The 18,209-nt window shown below is 40.4% G+C and overlaps 1 protein-coding gene across 1 annotated transcript in view; it reads left to right on the forward strand.

The window, feature by feature from the left end:
- WWC3 (WWC family member 3) overlaps positions 1–18,209 on the forward strand; it is a 515,363-nt gene that overhangs the window by 447,899 nt on the left and 49,255 nt on the right. Inside the window, exon 14 of the mRNA XM_053705277.1 lies at positions 11,029–11,103. Within this exon, the coding sequence (XP_053561252.1) occupies positions 11,029–11,103 (75 nt within the window). The remainder of the gene's footprint in view (positions 1–11,028; positions 11,104–18,209) is intronic.

Here is an 18,209-nt window from a genome sequence, read left to right on the forward strand (position 1 = left end):
ATATACTGTGTGTATATCTATCTATCTATCTCTCTCTTCTATCTATAGATATATATATATATATATATATATATATATGTCTGTATATCTATTTCTATAGATATATAGGTATATATATCTATTTTACATTAACAGTATCAGATATATATATATATATATATATATATATATATATATATATATATATATATATATATATATATATATAAAAGTAACAAAAACTTGCACTTGCTGGTCGTTCTTTTCAAAAACACACTTTACTGTGACGTTTCGGAGTACCCCCTTCCTTATAAATATATAAATATAAAGGTATTTCCTGACATTTTCTTAGTTGAATCCTACAGCAAAAGCCATGGCCCACAGAGATCTCCCAAAGCATCAGAGGGATCACACTGTTAAAAGGTATCAGTCAGGAGAAGGGCACAAAAGAATTTCCAAGGCATTAGATATACCATGGAACACAGTGAAGACAGTCATCATCAAGTGAAGAAAATATGGCGCAACAGTGACATTATCAAGTATTAAACCAAAAGAGAGGAAAAAACCTCTCTAAAAGACTGCACGTACAGCACTCTGTGCCTGGACTTGTAGTAGAGAAATTGGGAATTTAAAATATAACTTTTATTAAGTATATTAAAATAAAACACTCAATTAAAAACAACCTGGTAGAAGTAGGCCTATTCCTTAATCTTCTGTAAGCCTTTGTTATGTTGTAGGTGCTTAGAAGGAAATTGTGTAGGCAGGGAGTTATAAGTGAGACCACTCAGTTTAATAATATCACTAGTAATATAGGGTTAGTCTTTTTGTGTCAAATACACAATATCTGGATATCCCAATATGCTATTGATTTGTGCTTAGGTGTTAGAATTAGGTTCAATGCTAGTGACGCTCAGTGAACTCAGAAATACACATATAAATAGTGTTAAAAATTCCACTTTGTTAATGAATATCACTTCTGTTTAATCTTATATTGGAATATAAATAGTAGAAATATTCAGAGTAATCAGATTTCACGTGACAATTTGTGAATCTGTGTTATTCTGGTTGTATTTTAAACATTCAAATGGGTGTTGTATATCTCATTTGCTCAACTTATTTCCACCATTTGTAGGTTTATTATCACGATAAATTATTTCCAATCTCAGTGTGGTTCAGTTGGTTCATTTATGTACAAAATGTTAACAAAGTAGTATAATCTTGATTTGTTTCTTTTTAATAACTAGTCATTCGTCTATAATACCAGTGATCCTGTGTTTGGCGTTGGGATTATTACCCTATTGTCTTAGCACCACTATCACATATGTAATTCTTGTGGGATTGTGTTATTTAAAAATAGGGGGTATATGTACACCTTCTATTAGATCCAATCCTACTGGTAATACTGTGCACTTTGAGTAGCTAAGTGTAATAAAATTCTTACACCTAATGACTCAGCCAATATACGTGTGCTGAATATTAGTAACTATTGAAATGATAAGATGCACCAACTGTTCCGTTTGACTGTTTGCATTTGAATAACAGAGGAACAAACTTAAATTATGAGTATATAGCCGCAATATTGTATAGCTATTGCGGTATTATATTATGTTTTTGCCCCTCTGGCTGTGATATTCTGTGTATCCTGTGTTCTCTTTTATAGTACTTTGGTCTTTCGTGTGATTCAGTGTCACACTGAGAATGCAGTATTGTGCTTGGTGTAAAATACTTTTGAACCGGATACTTGTTTCCCAGAATAAATTTGTTATGAGCCAAACGTTAAATTAGTTCTATAAATTAGGTATATCTGCACCTTAAGCTGAACTAATATCGCTATTGCGTTATTAAGGTACTAGCTGAAAGATTTTAGTTACTTAACATAGCAGCAAAAGTTAGATAATTGCACCGGTAAAATAGAATTATTTGACTATAGGTACAACTGAGCTTGAAATTCCCCCAATGCAGTATTCTAAGTTTGCCACCTAATAAATAGCTTAGTGCGAGTAACCCTCTGTTATATCAAAATAGTCTTAGGTCAAAGTTATAACTTAGTTAAACAGTCCTAATTGTGACTGTTTGTCGTATATTAGAACTGAATGCGTAATATAAATTCTCCCCCGCCTAAAAAGGCCAACTACTACAGGTAATGTTGGCCTGTTTAGGCGGGGGATGCTGCACTTCCTTTTATGGCCAGACTGGTGTACATCATCCGTGTGAGACAGGATGCAGTCTCAGAATTGTGATGTCATCACTTATTATTTAAAGGGCCTCTGTTCAGTATGCTTTGCCTTTGCGTTGTCTCAGACCTGTTTGTGAGAGCTCCTGTGTATTAGCTGGCTGTCTGACGTCCCTCCTGGTTCCTGATCCCTGGCTTGTTCCTAACTCTGCTGTTCTCCTTGTTCCTGATTCTGGCTCGTCTGACTACTCGCTTTGGCTCCTGACTCGGCTCGTCTGACTATTCGCTTTGGCTCCTGACTCGGCTCGTCTGACTACCAGCTCTGGTTTTGATTCCTGGCTTATTTGACTTGTGGACTTTTTATTATTTTTGTTCCTATTAATAAAGGTGTGATTATTTTTGCACTTCTCGTATCAGTCTGATTCCTGGCACCCTGACATTACGCAAGGGCCATGAATCCTGATGGTGCTAGTAATCCACCTTTACCTGCCATAATTTGCAAGATGGATGAACAGGATCACCGCTTAGATCAATTTGCACTAGCCCTGCAAACCCTGATGACTCGCACTGCACATTTGGACCAAAGTGTTCCGCAAGTTATGGCTGCACCTGTTTCCGCTGCTGCACCTAGTCCTACCAGAAGCATGTCTGGTTCTGCACTTCTACCTCAGCGATATGGAGGCGATCCTAATCAGTGCAGAGGGTTTTTGAACCAGGTGGGCATTTACTTTGAGATGTTACCTCAGGCGTTTCCCTCTGACAGAGCTAAGGTGGGATTTCTCATCTCGTTACTCTCTGACACAGCTCTTCCCTGGGATAATCCCTTGTGGGAGACTAATAAACCTGTGATTTCCAATTACCCTGAATTTGTGGCCTCCTTTTGAAGGGTATTTGATGTTCCGGCTCGCTCCTCCTCTGCTGCTAAACGACTCATGTCCATTCAGCAAGGTACAAGATCTGTTGCTCAGTATGCCATTGAGTTCTGTACGCTTGCCGCAGAGGTAGGTTGGAACAATGAAGCCCTTGTTGCTGCCTTCTTTCATGGGCTCTCTGATGCGATTAAAGACGAAGTTGCTGCCAGAGATTTATCAGGAGATCTCGATGCATTGGTGTCTTTTTTGATCCTAATTGACATCAGACTAGGTGAGAGGCCCTCTTTCAAGGAGCGCTAGTGGAAGGCTCCTGTTCCGTTGCCTCCTACGTGTTCGTTCCCACCCATGCCTCCCTCTCCTCCCATGCCTCTTGGTCCCGAGTCACCAGGTACTGCTGAGCTGATGCAGTTGGGATTCATGCGTCTCTCTGCGGCGGAGAAGGCCTTTAGGAGGAGGGAGGGGCTCTGCCTCTATTGTGGGTTACAGGGCCACCTTTTGAAGTCTTGTCCTACACGGCTGGGAAAAACTCACCCCTAAGGTCCTGTCGGGGGCAGACCTTGGGTGGTTTATCCTTGTCCCCGGAACGGCTAAAGGAGAAACCTTTGGTCATGGTTGTCCTTTCCTGGGTGGACTCCTCCATACTCACCCAGGCTCTTGTTGACTCCGGTGCTGCAGGCTATTTCATTGACAGTGCTTTTGTATCAAAGCACTCCATTCCTGTTTTTCGTCGGTCCGCTCTGCTTGCTTATTGAGGCCATTGATGGCAGGCCCCTTCAGCCTGCACTCGTTACTCACAAAACTGCTCCATTATCCATGGCTGTTGGGGCTCTCCATTTTGAAACCCTCCAGATCCAGGTGATAAACTCTCCGCATTTTCTGGTTATTCTGGGTTATCCCTGGCTCCAAAAGCAAAATCCCAATCTTGACTAGCGCAGGTCCGAAATGTTGTCGTGGTCTCCGCAATGTATTTCCACTTGTCTTCAGAAACCAGTTAAAGTCTTGTGCACGTCTTCGGTATCTCAATTGCCAGAGGACTACCGAGAGTTCTTAGACGTTTTTGACAAGGTGCGTGCCGGTACGTTGCCTCCTCACCGGTCTTAAGATTGTACCATAGACTTGCAACCCGGAGCCATTCCTCCTTGGGCCGGGTTTACCCTCTGTCTGTTGCTGAGAATTGTGCTATGGAGGAGTATGTTGCCGATGCTCTGTCGCGGGGGATCATCCGCAAATCCTGCTCTCCTGCAGGGGCTGGCTTCTTCTTTGAGAAGAAAAAGGGTGGCGAGTTAAGACCATGCATCGATTATAGTAGTCTTAATCGTCTTACCATTAAGAATGCTTACCCTATTCCGATCATTACGGAACTCTTTGACCGCCTCAAGAGAGCTACGGTCTTTACTAAACTTGATTTGAGAGGAGTGTACAATCTCGTTAGGAGGGCCACGAATGGAAAACAGCAGTTAACACCAGGAGCAGGCATTACGAGTATCTTGTAATGCCCTTTGGCCTATGTAATGCTCCTGCTGTTTTCCAGGAATTTATTAATGATGTCCTATGAGATATGTTGCAACAGTGTGTTGTGGTGTACTTAGACGACATCCTCATAGACTCACCAACACTTGAGGCTCATCGTTCTGATGTTACACGGGTTCTTCTGAGTTCCATCAGACTCAAGTAACCTTCCTAGGTTATGTTATCTCCGTTGCAGGGTTCTCCATGGATCCTGATAAGTTATCTGTAGTTCTGCAGTTGCCTCGCCCAGTTGGTCTTCGGTCTATTCAACGTTTTTTGGGGTTCGCCAATTACTATAGAGAGTTTATTAAAAAAAAATCTTCCTTGGTCAAACCTATGACAGACATGACCCGTAAAGAGAATGATCCACTCCATTGGTCACCTACTGCCATTAAGGCCTTTGATAGTCTTAAGACTGCCTTTGCTGCTGCTCCAATTCTGGCTCATCCTAACCCTGTCCTGCCTTTCGTTCTTGTGGTCGATACATCTGAGACTGGAGTAGGTGCCCTCTTGTCTCAACGTCCTACGCCTGACGGTTCCTTGAATCCGTGTGGTTTCTTTTCTAAGAAATTGTCTCCAGCGGAGTACAATTATGAAATTGGCGACAGGGAATTACTGGCCATAATTTTGGCACTCAAGGAATGGATGCATCTTCTCGAGGGTACTAGCGTACCAGTGCTCATTCTTACTGACCACAAGAATTTAACTTATCTATCTGAAGCAAAACGTTTGTTGCACCGACAGGCCAGATGGGCGCTATTTTTGTCTTGGTTTAATTATGTGGTTTCCTACCTGCCTGGTAGAAGAATGTTAGGGCTGATGCCCTCTCTCGACAATTTTCGCCTCTGCCCAAGGAGGAGTCTGTACCTACTTTAGTTATACCTCCTGATCATATTTTTGCTACCATACTTACTAATTTGACTTCTCCCTTGGGGTAGGAGATCCTGGCTGCACAAACCAATGCACCTCCTGAGAAACCTAGTGGTAAGTGTTTTGTTCCTGAGAATCTTCAAACTAAACTTTTGCACCCTTACAACTATCCTAAAGCCGCAGGTCACCCAGGCAAGAGCCAAATGATTTTGTCTGTCACTCAACAATTCTGGTAGCCAGCTCTTCGTTCTGATGTTGCTGCGTATGTTGCCTCCTGCTCAGTTTGTGCACAGACTAAGACTGCTCAACGTCTTCCTGTGGGTCTTCTTCAACCTATTGCTAATGGTGAGCATCCTTGGACACATCTTTCCATGGACTTAACTGTCAAGCTCCCTGTTTCCAATGGCAATACTGTTATCCTTATGGTGGTTGACTGTTTTTCTAAAATGTCACATTGCATTCCCTTGAAGAAGTTGTCTACCGCTCAGGAGCTTGCTTCAATTTTTGCCTAGGAGGTCTTCCATTTACATGGGTTACCCAAGGAGATAGTGTTGGATTGGGGTAGCCAGTTTTGTCTCCAGATTTTGGCGTTCCTTTTGTGCTCAAATGGGGATCCAGCTTTCCTTCTCCTCGGCATATCCCCCTCAATCCAATGGGGCTGCGGAACGGTCTAATCAAGCTCTGGAACAGTTCCTCCATTGCTATGTCTCAGATCACCACAATAATTGGTCTGAACTGTTACCTTGGGCAGAGTTTGCTCATAATAGTGCTATTAATGCTTCCTCCAAGTTATCCCTGTTCATGGCGAATTATGGGTTTCAACCATCCTTGATGCCCGATTCATTCATGTCTCAGAGTATTCCGGCTTTGGGGGAGCATCTCCGGCAACTCCATTCCACGTGGGTGCAGATTCAGGATTGTCTTCATCGTTCTATGCAGTGCCAAATGTTCCAGGCTGATTGTAGGCGTCTGCCCACGCCTTTCTACCAGGTTGGTGAGAGAGTTTGGCTTTCCTCCCGCAACTTGAACCTTCATGTGCCTTCCAATAAACTGGCTCCCCTTTATATTGGTCCTTTTCGAATACTCCGACAGGTCAATCCTGTGGCCTACGCTCTTGACCTTCCTCCTGCAATGCACATCTCCAATGTTTTTCATGTCTCCCTCTTGAAACCATTGATTTGTAATCAGTTTACCACTGTGTTGCCTCGTCCCCGTCCTATCTTTGTTGACAACCATGAGGAGTATGACGTCAGCAGCATTATTGACTCTCGTATGTCCAGGAGTCGCGTACAGTATTTGGTTCACTGGAGGGGCTATGGTCCTGAGGAGCGTTCTTGGGTTCCCTCCTCTGATGTTCATGCTCCCTCCTCCATGCCATTCATGCCCATTTCCCCAATAAGCCTTTTGTCCTTCCGTGGGGGAGGAATCATTGAGGGGAGGGTACTGTCAGGGTTTTTTCCCTGCTGTGTTTGCCATGTGCTGCTGGCAGCCATTTTACTCCTCTTGCTGACTCTGGTGCATATTGTGTGATGCTGCTTATTTCCTGCACTTCCTTTTATAGCCAGACTGGTGTACATCATCCGTGTGAGACAGGATGCAGTCTCAGAATTGTGATGTCATCACTTATTATTTAAAGGGCCTCTGTTCAGTATGCTTTGCCCTTGTGTTGTCTCAGACCTGTTTGTGAGAGCTCCTGTGTATTACCTGGCTGTCTGACGTCCCTCCTGGTTCCTGATCCCTAGCTTGTTCCTGACTCTGCTGTTTTCCTTGTTCCTAATTCTGGCTCGTCTGACTACTCACTTTGGCTACTGACTTGACTCGTCTGACTACCAGCTCTGGTTTTGATTCCTGGCTTGTTATTTGACTTGTGGACTTTTTCTTATTTTTTTTGTTATTAATAATGGTCTGATAATTTTTTGTGCTTCTCGTCTCAGTCTGATTCCTGGCACCCTGACAAATATCTGGCAAGTACTGGCTGTGTGGTACATGTGACAACAATCTCCCGTATTCTTCATATGTCTGGGCTGGGGTAGAGTGGCAAGACGGAAGCCTTTTCTTACCAAGAAAAACATCTAAGCCTGGCTAAATTTTGCAAAAACACATCTGAAGTCTCCCAAAAGCATGTGTGAAAAGGTGTTATGATCTGATGAAACCATGGTTGAAATTTTTGGCCATATTTCCAAAAGATATGTCTGGCACAAAAACAACACTGCACATCACCAAAAGAACACCATACCCACAGTGAAGCATGTGGTGGCAGCATCATGCTTTGGGGCTGTTTTTCGTCAGCTGGAACTGGGCCCTTAGTCAAGGTGGAGGGAATTATGAACAGTTCCAAATACCAAACTATATTGGCACAAAACCTTCATGCTTCTGCTAGAAAGCTGAACATGAAGAGGAACTTCATCTTTCATTATGACAATGACCGAAAGCATACATCCAAATCTACAAAGGAATGGCTTCACCAGAAGAAGATTAAAGTATTGGAATGGCCCAGCCAGAGCCCAGACCTGAATCCAATCGAAAATCTGTGGGGTGATCTTAAGAGGGCTGTGCACAGGAGATACCCTCGCAATCTGACAGATTTGGAGTGTTTTTGCAAAGAAGACTGGGCAAATCTTGCCAAGTCAAGATCTGCCATGCTGATAGACTCATACCCAAAAAGACTGAGTGCTGTAATAAAATACGGGTGTGCACACTTATGCAACCATATTATTTTAGTTTTTTTATTTTTACTTCCCTCCACCTAAAAGATTTCAGTTTGTTTTTCGATTGAGTTGTACAGTTTATAGGTCACATTAAAGGTGGAAAAAGTTCTGAAATGATTTATCTTTGTCTCATTTTTTTACATCACAGAAACATGACATTTTAACAGGGTTGTGTAGACTTTTTATATCCACTGTGTATATATATATATATATATTTACAATGAAAATTATATTATCCTGTAAGTGAGGAACATTGGAATGTGAAATTTGCTCAGTAAATATACAGTAAAACACATAAATACATTTGTACACACATATATACATATGTATGCATAGACATGTGACTGTCTATGTATGCATATGTATGTTAAAGCCCTTTGCAGCCCTTTTTTCAAATACCTTATACCATATATATCTTTAAGCCCTTATAACTTTGTTTTTTTAATCAGATAGGGCTCGTTTTATCATTCATATTCTCCTCTTTTTTTCTTCTAAAAGTTCTTATGAGAAATAATTTCCCTATTTATCATTAAAAAATGCACCTAAAATTGGGCAAGTTCGACTGTAAAATGCTCCTACTCTGTTCCCATTCTCCTTGGAGAACATGTTCTTCCAAGAAAGGGTTACATTAGATCCTTTCAGTTGTATTTCATATAGTTCTCCTCATTAATTCTCCTAGTTACAAATGTATCATTGACATTCTCCTGTAGGGCTGGATTTATAAAGTCTCACAAGAGAACCTGCAGTCAGTATTTATCAAGCGCCGCTGCTTCCTATCCTCTTCTCTACCTCTTAGATGGAGAATTTCAATCTTCCCGGAATCGTCCAGGGCAGCATTGCATGCGAGTGCAAAATAGCGCTTGTGTGCAATGTTAAATTCCTCCAGCGGAATTCTGTCCGCCAGAGGCGAGCTGCGGCTGACAGGGGTGCAAATGTCCGCCCCCTGTCCACCGTAGCATGGTGATTCGAGCCCATAGAGGACTGAAAGTTCCCCTGCAACTTCCTGCATTAAATTCTGCATAGCTACAGTGGAGAACAGCATTATAAATCTATTCTCTACCAGTTGTAGAAGCAATGTTACAAAAAAAGGACTCTACAAGGTGCAAAAATGATCTATAACAAAGCACAATAATAATGTTTATTGGAGCACAATAATAATAATTTATATTGGGGTGATAAAAAAATATAAAAAGGAGTACCAACATAAAATATAACAGAGCACAAAAATTATACTTATTGGGGCATAAAAATAATATATAAAAGAAGCGCTAAAATTGAAGCACAAAAACAATGAAAATGTAGATCTATTTTCTTACTTGTCAGTTTGTTGAAGAGGGGTGTTAACAAAGCTACTAGAGGGGCTGTATAAATATTTTATTGGCTTATATATGACTTATATGGAGAATATTTGCTTATTTTCAGTGATAAATAAGGCACAGATACTAATACCACCTTAGAAATGTATATTTAGTTCACCTCAGCTCTTCTACAGAGAAGCACAAAGAAAAAAAACAAAATTTGTATGATAAATTCAGGCGCAAAGGTGCACCTCCCGAAAGGCAGGCTGCGGAGAACTGATAGGATAACAGAAAGGAGATTTCCCCAAATGATTGATCAATCAAGCCCATAGTGTGTATATGAGTGCAACGGTACTTTTAAGTGTATTTATGTTGTGTTTAATTTAACTTTTTTGTGTTCCTACACTTTACATGAGCACTCAAGCCACACTAACCCAACTAGCATAAATCGTAATTGTACTTGGATAAAATAGTTTACTTTCAACTTGTAATATGCATGCAATTTCCATTGCACAAAATGCAAGGAAAACTTGATATTGCTCACGTGCCACTCATAATATAGCCCTAGAAAGGCCAAACCACAATCATTTACTATATTATAACCCCCCAAGATTGCTTATGGCATGCGTATTCTACCGGCCACCCATAGCTCCAGGCTACTTTCTGAAAATCAATCATACTATATACACCACTGAAAATGTAGAGTACCCTCTAAGAAATTGATGCAGTGTTTGCTCTGTATTATAAGCAAACTAATTGGTAGTACTGCCCTACTGGTCATGTTTAAAAAAAAATAAAAAATCCTGGGGTTATGAACGACAGGTAGCCATGGGGATAAATGCAGTAAATTATTGCAGTTTGGCTTATCTAGTAAGATAGTATGCTTACATTGCAAGCGTTAAAGGGATATTATACACCAGATTTTTATTTGCATAAATGTTTTGTAGATGATCCATTTATATAGCCCGTACAGTTTTTTTGTTTTAAAAATAGATAGTTTTTCTTATTTTTAAATAAAATTGCTCTGATTTTCAGACTCCTAACCAAGCCCAAAAGTTTTAGGAGAATTCCGACCGATACCTACTCCTGCTTGCTTATGTTTGTGTAAATGGTCTTTTCATATGCAGAGGAAGGGGGAGGGGGGAGTGTCTATTTCCCACCTGCAGTGGGTGTTCCAGCAAACCTTTTAAACAGAGCTAAACTGGAAGCTTCTACGTAAGTTTTTAAATGGTTTTATATTGGATTTTTATATCGGTATCTGTGCATATTATTCTTTATAGTAGTGTCTATTACATGCAGTTATATGGAAATTGGTGTATACTGTCCCTTTAAGGTAACTTACAAAATAAAATGGGTTTAGTGCCCTTTTAATGGCGTGTTATCAACAGTGAAATGTAATAAATAATTCAAAACAATACAGAATTTATAAAACGTTTTTTGTTTGTTTTATACAAATTTAAATTACCATATTAGTCACAAATTGGAACAAGTTGGTTTTAAGACATGAAAAGATCAGACTAACCAATATATACATAATATAAATGTATAAAAACATAGAAATGTAAAGTTAAAACTCATAGAAAATGTAGCTGTAATAAATATTCTATTGTTTTCCACAGGAGTGAAAATACTGAAGATGCTATGTGTAAGAATTCAGCCAAAAATGAAGAACCTCAAGTATATGTTGGTGTAGTGTAAGTTTAGTAAAAGCTTAGTAAAGTGGAACTTTTTTCTTTTGTAGAGTACATATTGAGCTAAAAGAATTAGATGTTATATAGATTTTGCTGGATAGATCAAAGCATTTTACCACTGCACTAACCGCAAAGTATAAAACACAAACCTTGAATAAAATACTAAGAGCAAGATTATAATCAAACCTCTATAAAAAAAATATACCGGCAAGCAGATTTTAATAACCACTCAATTTTTGCATCTTTTTCACAATCCCCTTACTACAGTTTTGGGACAGTCCACTATTTGTGTATAACTAATATCATCTTCTTATGTCAGCTAGAAGGGACCACCTGCTACTGCTCTTTTGACCCCTGCAAGCTACGGTCACTGGGACCCCCCTCAACCTCATGGATCCCCTAATTCCTTGCCAGCTACTATTTAATTTACCTTTTACTGCACCAGAACCCCAATGGTATTAATCTTAACTGTACTGTCACCCACTGCAGTTAATCTCTCGTCAAACCACTTAAACTACTATTAGCTCTGTCTGCAGTGACCTGACCAACTACTGTTATCACATTGGACCCCACTGCAGGTCCACTACCAATATTAAAAATGTACCACAGCCCTCTTCCTCAGCACTAAACTTATACGACAACCTTCACCCACTATGTAAGCTAAAGCCATATGCCTCTACCCATTTGCACATAAGCAACCCCCCTTCATAACCATTCTAAGCTGATACCTGTGCAAAACCCTATTTCCTAAGACCCCTAAAAGTAATTAGCTAATCAAGATGCAGGTGGGAGGCATCAATGTCAGGATTGAGCCCTCCTCCTCTTCTAATTGATTCTATTCTAGTAATATCTGAGTAGTGGAGTGAGTGTTAAATAATTCACTCACTTCCTTATTGTTTACATTTTGACACATGTAGTGTGACATTACCTGTTAAAATATGTTACCCTATTCAGAAAGACCTTCTAAGTTTAGTAATATTATGGGCACAAGTTTTCACACCTGGATGAGCAATCATATCGGTTAGATTTAGAGTTTTGTCGGTAACGACCCGCGTAGATAACGCTGGCTTTTTGTCTCCCGCACCTTTTAAATACCGCTGGTATTTAGAGTTCACAGAAGGGCTGCGTTAGGTTCCAAAAAGGGAGGGTATGGCATATTTACCGCCATTGCAACTCTCAATACCAGCGGTGCTTACGGACGCGGCCAGCTTAAAAAACGTGCTCGTGCACGATTCCCCCATAGAAAAAAATGGGGCAGTTTGAGCTGAAAAAAAACCTAACACCTGCAAAAAAGCAGCGTTCAGCTCTTAACGCAGCCCCATTGTTTCCTATGGGGAAACACTTCCTAAGTCTGCACCTAACACCCTAACATGTACCCCGAGTCTAAACACCCCTAACCTTACACTTATTAACCCCTAATCTTCCGCCCCCGCTATCGCTGACCCCTGCATATTTTTTTAACCCCTAATCTGCTGCTCCGTACACCTCCACAACCTACATTATACCTATGTACCCCTAATCTGCTGCCCCTAACACTGATGACCCCTATATTATATTTATTAACCCCTAATCTGCCCCCCACAACGTCGCCGCCAGCTACCTACAATAATTAACCCCTAATCTGCCAACCGGACCTCACCGCTACTATAATAAATGTATTAACCCCTAATCCGCCTCACTAACCCTATAATAAATAATATTAACCCCTAATCTGCCCTCCCTAACATTGCTGACACCTAACTTCAAGTATTAACCAATAATCTGCCGACCGGACCTCACAGCTACTCTAATAAATGTATTAACCCCTAAAGCTAAGTCTAACCCTAACACTAACACCCCCCTAAATTAAATATAATTTAAATCTAACGAAATAAATTAACTCTTATTAAATAAATGATTCCTATTTAAAGCTAAATACTTACCTGTAAAATAAACCCTAATATAGCTACAATATAAATTATAATTATATTGTAGCTATTTTAGGATTAATATTTATTTTACAGGCAACTTTGTATTTATTTTAACTAGGTACAATAGCTATTAAATAGTTAATAACTATTTAATAGCTACCTAGTTAAAATAATTACAAAATTACCTGTAAAATAAATCCTAACCTAAGTTACAATTAAACCTAACAATACCTAAGTTACAATTGAATCTAACACTACACTATCAATAAATTAATTACATGAAATACCTACAAATAAATACAATTAAATAAACTAACTAAAGTACAAAAAAATAAAAAAAGCTAAGTTACAAAAAATAAAAAAATTAATTACTAACATAATAAAAATATTACAACAATTTTAAGCTAATTACACCTACTCTAAGCCCCCTAATAAAATAACAAAGCCCCCCAAAATAAAAAAATGCCCTACCCTATTCTAAAATTAAAATAGAAAAGCTCTTTTACCTTACCAGCCCTTAAAAGGGCCTTTTGCGGGGCATACCCCAAAGAATTCAGCTCTTTTGCCTGTAAAAAAAAACATACAATGCCCCCCCCAACATTACAACCCACCACCCACATACCCCTAATCTAACCCAAACCCCCCTTAAATAAACCTAACACTAAGCCCCTGAAGATCTTCCTACCTTGTCTTCACCATGCCAGGTATCACCGATCGTTCCAGGCTCCGAAGTCTTCATTCAAGCCCAAGCGGGGGCTGGAGATCCATCATCCGGCTGAAGTCTTCTATCATGCGGCAAGAAGAAGTCCAGAACAGGCTCCAAAATCTTCATCCTATCCGGGCAGAAGAGGAGATCCGGACCGGCAACCATCTTGATCCAAGTGGCATCTGCTTTCTTCATCCGATGACGAGCGGCTCCATCTTGAAGACCTCCAGCGCAGATCCATCCTCTTCTTCCGATGTCCTAAGTCCGAATGAAGGTTCCTTTAAATGACGTCATCCAAGATGGCTTCCCTCGAATTTCGATTGGCTGATAGGCCAATCGTAATTAAGGTAGGAAAAATCTGATTGGCTGATCCAATCAGATTGAGCTCGCATTCTATTGGCTGATCGGAACAGCCAATAGAATGCGAGCTCAATCTGATTGGCTGATTCAATCAGCCAATCAGATTTTCCCTACCTTAATTCCGATTGGCTGATAGAATCCTATCAGCCAATCGGAATTCGAGGCACGACATCTTGGATGACGTCATTTAAAGGAACCTTCATTCGGACTTAGGACGTCGGAAGAAGAGGATGGATCCACGCTGGAGGTCTTCAAGATGGAGCCGCTAGTCATCGGATGAAGATAGAAGATGCCGCTTGGATGAAGATGGTTGCCGGTCCGGATCTCCTCTTCTGCCCGGATAGGATGAAGACTTTGGAGCCTCTTCTGGACTTCTTGTTGCCGCTTGATAGAAGACTTCAGCCGGATGATGGAACTCCAGCCCCCGCTTGGGCTTGGATGAAGACTTTGGAGCCTGGAACGATCGGTGATACCTGGCATGGTGAAGACAAGGTAGGAAGATCTTCAGGGGCTTAGTGTTAGGTTTATTTAAGGGGGGTTTGGGTTAGATTAGGGGTATATGGGTGGTGGGTTGTAATGTTGGGGGGGTTATTGTATGTTTTTTTTTACAGGCAAAAGAGCTGAATTCTTTGGGGTATGCCCCGCAAAAGGCCCTTTTAAGGGCTGGTAAGGTAAAAGAGCTTTTCTATTTTAATTTTAGAATAGGGTAGGGGATTTTTTTATTTTAGGGGGCTTTGTTATTTTATTAGGGGGCTTAGAGTAGGTGTAATTATCTTAAAATTGTTGTAATATTTTTATTATGTTTGTAATTAATTTTTTTATTTTTTGTAACTTAGCTTTTTTTTATTTTTTGTACTTTATTTAGTTTATTTAATTGTATTTATTTGTAGGTATTTCATGTAATTAATTTATTGATAGTGTAGTGTTAGATTTAATGGTAGGTATTTTATTTAATTAATTTATTGATAGTGTAGTGTTAGATTCAATTGTAACTTAGGTATTGTTAGGTTTAATTGTAACTTAGGTTAGGATTTATTTTACAGGTAATTTTGTAATTATTTTAACTAGGTAGCTATTAAATAGTTAATAACTATTTAATAGCTATTGTACCTGGTTAAAATAAATACAAAGTTGCCTGTAAAATAAATATTAATCCTAAAATAGCTACAATATAATTATAATTTATATTGTAGCTATATTAGGGTTTATTTTACAGGTAAGTATTTAGCTTTAAATAGGAATAATTTATTTAATAAGAGTTAATTTATTTAGTTAGATTTAAATTATATTTAATTTAGGGGGGTGTTAGGGTTAAGGTTAGACTTAGCTTTAGGGGTTAATACATTTATTAGAGAAGCGGTGAGGTCCGATCGTCAGATTAGGGGTTAATACTTGAAGTTAGGTGTCGGCGATGTTAGGGAGGGCAGATAAGGGGTTAATACTATTTATTATAGGGTTAGTGAGGCGGGAGTGAGGCGGATTAGGGGTTAATACATTTATTATAGTAGTGGTGAGGTCCGGTCGGCAGATTAGGGGTTAATAAGTGTAGGTAGGTGGCGGCGACGTTGGGGGCAGCAGATTAGGGGTTAATAAATATAATATAGGGGTCGGCGGTGTTAGGGGCAGCAGATTAGGGGTACATAGGGATAACGTAGGTGGCGGCGGTGTGCGGTCGGCAGATTAGGGGTTAAAAAATTTTAATAGATTGGCGGCGATGTGGGGGGGCCTCGGTTTAGGGGTACATAGGTAGTTTATGGGTGTTAGTGTACTTTAGAGCACAGTAGTTAAGAGCTTTATAAACCGGCGTTAGCCCAGAAAGCTCTTAACTCCTGACTTTTTTCTGCGGCTGGAGTCTTGTCGTTAGATTTCTAACGCTCACTTCAGCCAATACTCTAAATACCAGCGTTAGAAAGATCCCATTGAAAAGATAGGATACGCAAATGGTGTAGGGGGATCTGCAGTATTGAAAAGTCGCGGCTGGAAAGTGAGCATTAGACCCTTACCTACAAGACTCTAAATACCAGCGGTAGCCCAAAACCAGCGTTAGGAGCCTCTAACGCTGGTTTTGACGGCTAATGCCAAACTCTAAATCTAGCCGTAAGTGTACTGCTGGGTGCTGCATTCATTAAACTGTATAAAAGGGGCTCTAAATTCATTTTAAATTTAGTATTTTGTTGATTACACTGCATATTTATTTGAACAACAATTGATTGTTTGATTAAAAATATATTCTGTTTGATATCAATATTTCTTTTACAAGATATGACGAGTCCACAGATTTCATCCTTACTTATGAGATATCGCCTTCTGGTCAGCAGGAGGAGGCAAAGAGCACCACAACAGAGCTGTATATATAGCTCCTCCCTTCCCTCCCACTCCAGTCATTCTCTTTGCCTGTGTTAGTGATAGGAAGAGGTAAAGTGAGGTGTTAGTTTAGATTCTTCAATCAAGAGTTTATTATTTTTAAATGGTACCAGTGTGTGCTATTTTTCTCAGGGCTGGAGCTTCAGGCTTTAAGCAATGGACTGGGGAGACTTTCATTCTAATTCAAGCGACTCACATATTGTTTGCTGCCCTGCTGATGGTCTTAGCAGATATTATCTAAGACCCTGTTTGTCCACACAGATCTGCTGGAGGTGAGGAAAAGAACATCTTCATTGTGTGGGTTGCACACAGTTCAGTATTAAGGTATGTACAGTCATTTACTTCTGGGGAGACTGTAGTATCTCAGAACAGACTGGCACTTATTCCCTATACCGGGAAGGGGTAATCAATTTGCACAGGGTAAGAGTGTGTGCATGGGTATCCCCTCTTTATTAGGTGAAGTTCAGCAGGTGCTATCAGGACCCTAATAAAGGTTTAATCAGGTGGATGTGTTCTGGGGCTTGACGCAGGGAGATTGTGGCAGGTAAGTGTTCTGCATTAACTTTTGATGATTTAATGGTTGGAACAAGAGAGTGTGTTTTGTGGGGGCACATTGGCATCTCTTAACTTATTATTTGCATGGCTTCGGCAAAATTGGTAATTCCGACATTTTTATTCCCATGCGGTTCTTATGACAATGTTAATCAAGGCCGGGGACTTAATTCTGCCCACAATGGGCGGGGCTTAGCGTTTCGTGCGCTCAGACGTGCATTTGCTATCCGGATCCTGACTGTTGAGTGAGAGGTTCTCAGAGCTCCGGTGTGGCCTAAGACAGCTTGTATTAGTAATCTCTCAAGCGGTCTTAGGAGCGCCGTTCACGGAGGTCTATTCAGAACTCGTGGGGGCAGGTAGGCTAAACAGCTCTGCTAGGTGCTAGTGTTTAATTATACACAATTTGACTGTACAGAATAACGGACAACATGCTCCTTGTTAGTACATGTTTATTGCGGAGCAGTAAAAAACTATACGGCTTTATTTTTTAAAGGCACAATACATCGTTTTACAACAACATTTCTAAAAGTGTTTGTTTTTAATCACATTAAAACGACCAATATTGCTATTGCTGGTTTGTTTATCATGGCTGACCTTCAGGAAAGTACATGTTCTATGTGTTTAGATGCCAATGTGGAACCCCCTATCCCTTTTTGACCCTTATGTACTGAGAGGGCTTTACAGTTTAAAGAACAAATTTTCTTTAATGCAAGTGTATCTAAGGATGTTTCTCAGCCTGATGAGACTCAGGGTATGCCGCATCTTTCTCCCCAAGCGTCACAACCTTTAACGCCCGCTCAGGCGATGCCGTGTTCTTCAACTGCGTCCACTTCATTCACTCTGCAGGATATGGCTGCAGTTATGTCATCCACTCTTACAGAAGTTTTATCTAAGTTGCCAGTTTTACAAGGCAAACGCAGTAGGACAGAGACCCATGTGGTCCCTGCGACTTCTGATGCTTTGATGGCTATCTCTGATGTACCCTCCCAGGGCTCTGAATTGGGGGGTAGGGAGGCCCTGTCTGAGGGGGAACTGTCTGACTCAGGAAGTGCATTGCCCCCGACAGATTCGGACGTCATGTCCTTCAGATTTAAGCTTGAACACCTCTGCCTCTTGCTGTGAGACTTCTTGGTGACTCTGGACAACTGTGACTCTATTCTGGTCCCACCAGAGAAATTGAGTAAGATGGACAAATACTTAGAGGTCCCTTCTTATTC

This window comes from Bombina bombina, chromosome 3 (assembly GCF_027579735.1).
Source record: "Bombina bombina isolate aBomBom1 chromosome 3, aBomBom1.pri, whole genome shotgun sequence".
Taxonomy (NCBI): Eukaryota; Metazoa; Chordata; class Amphibia; order Anura; family Bombinatoridae; genus Bombina; species Bombina bombina.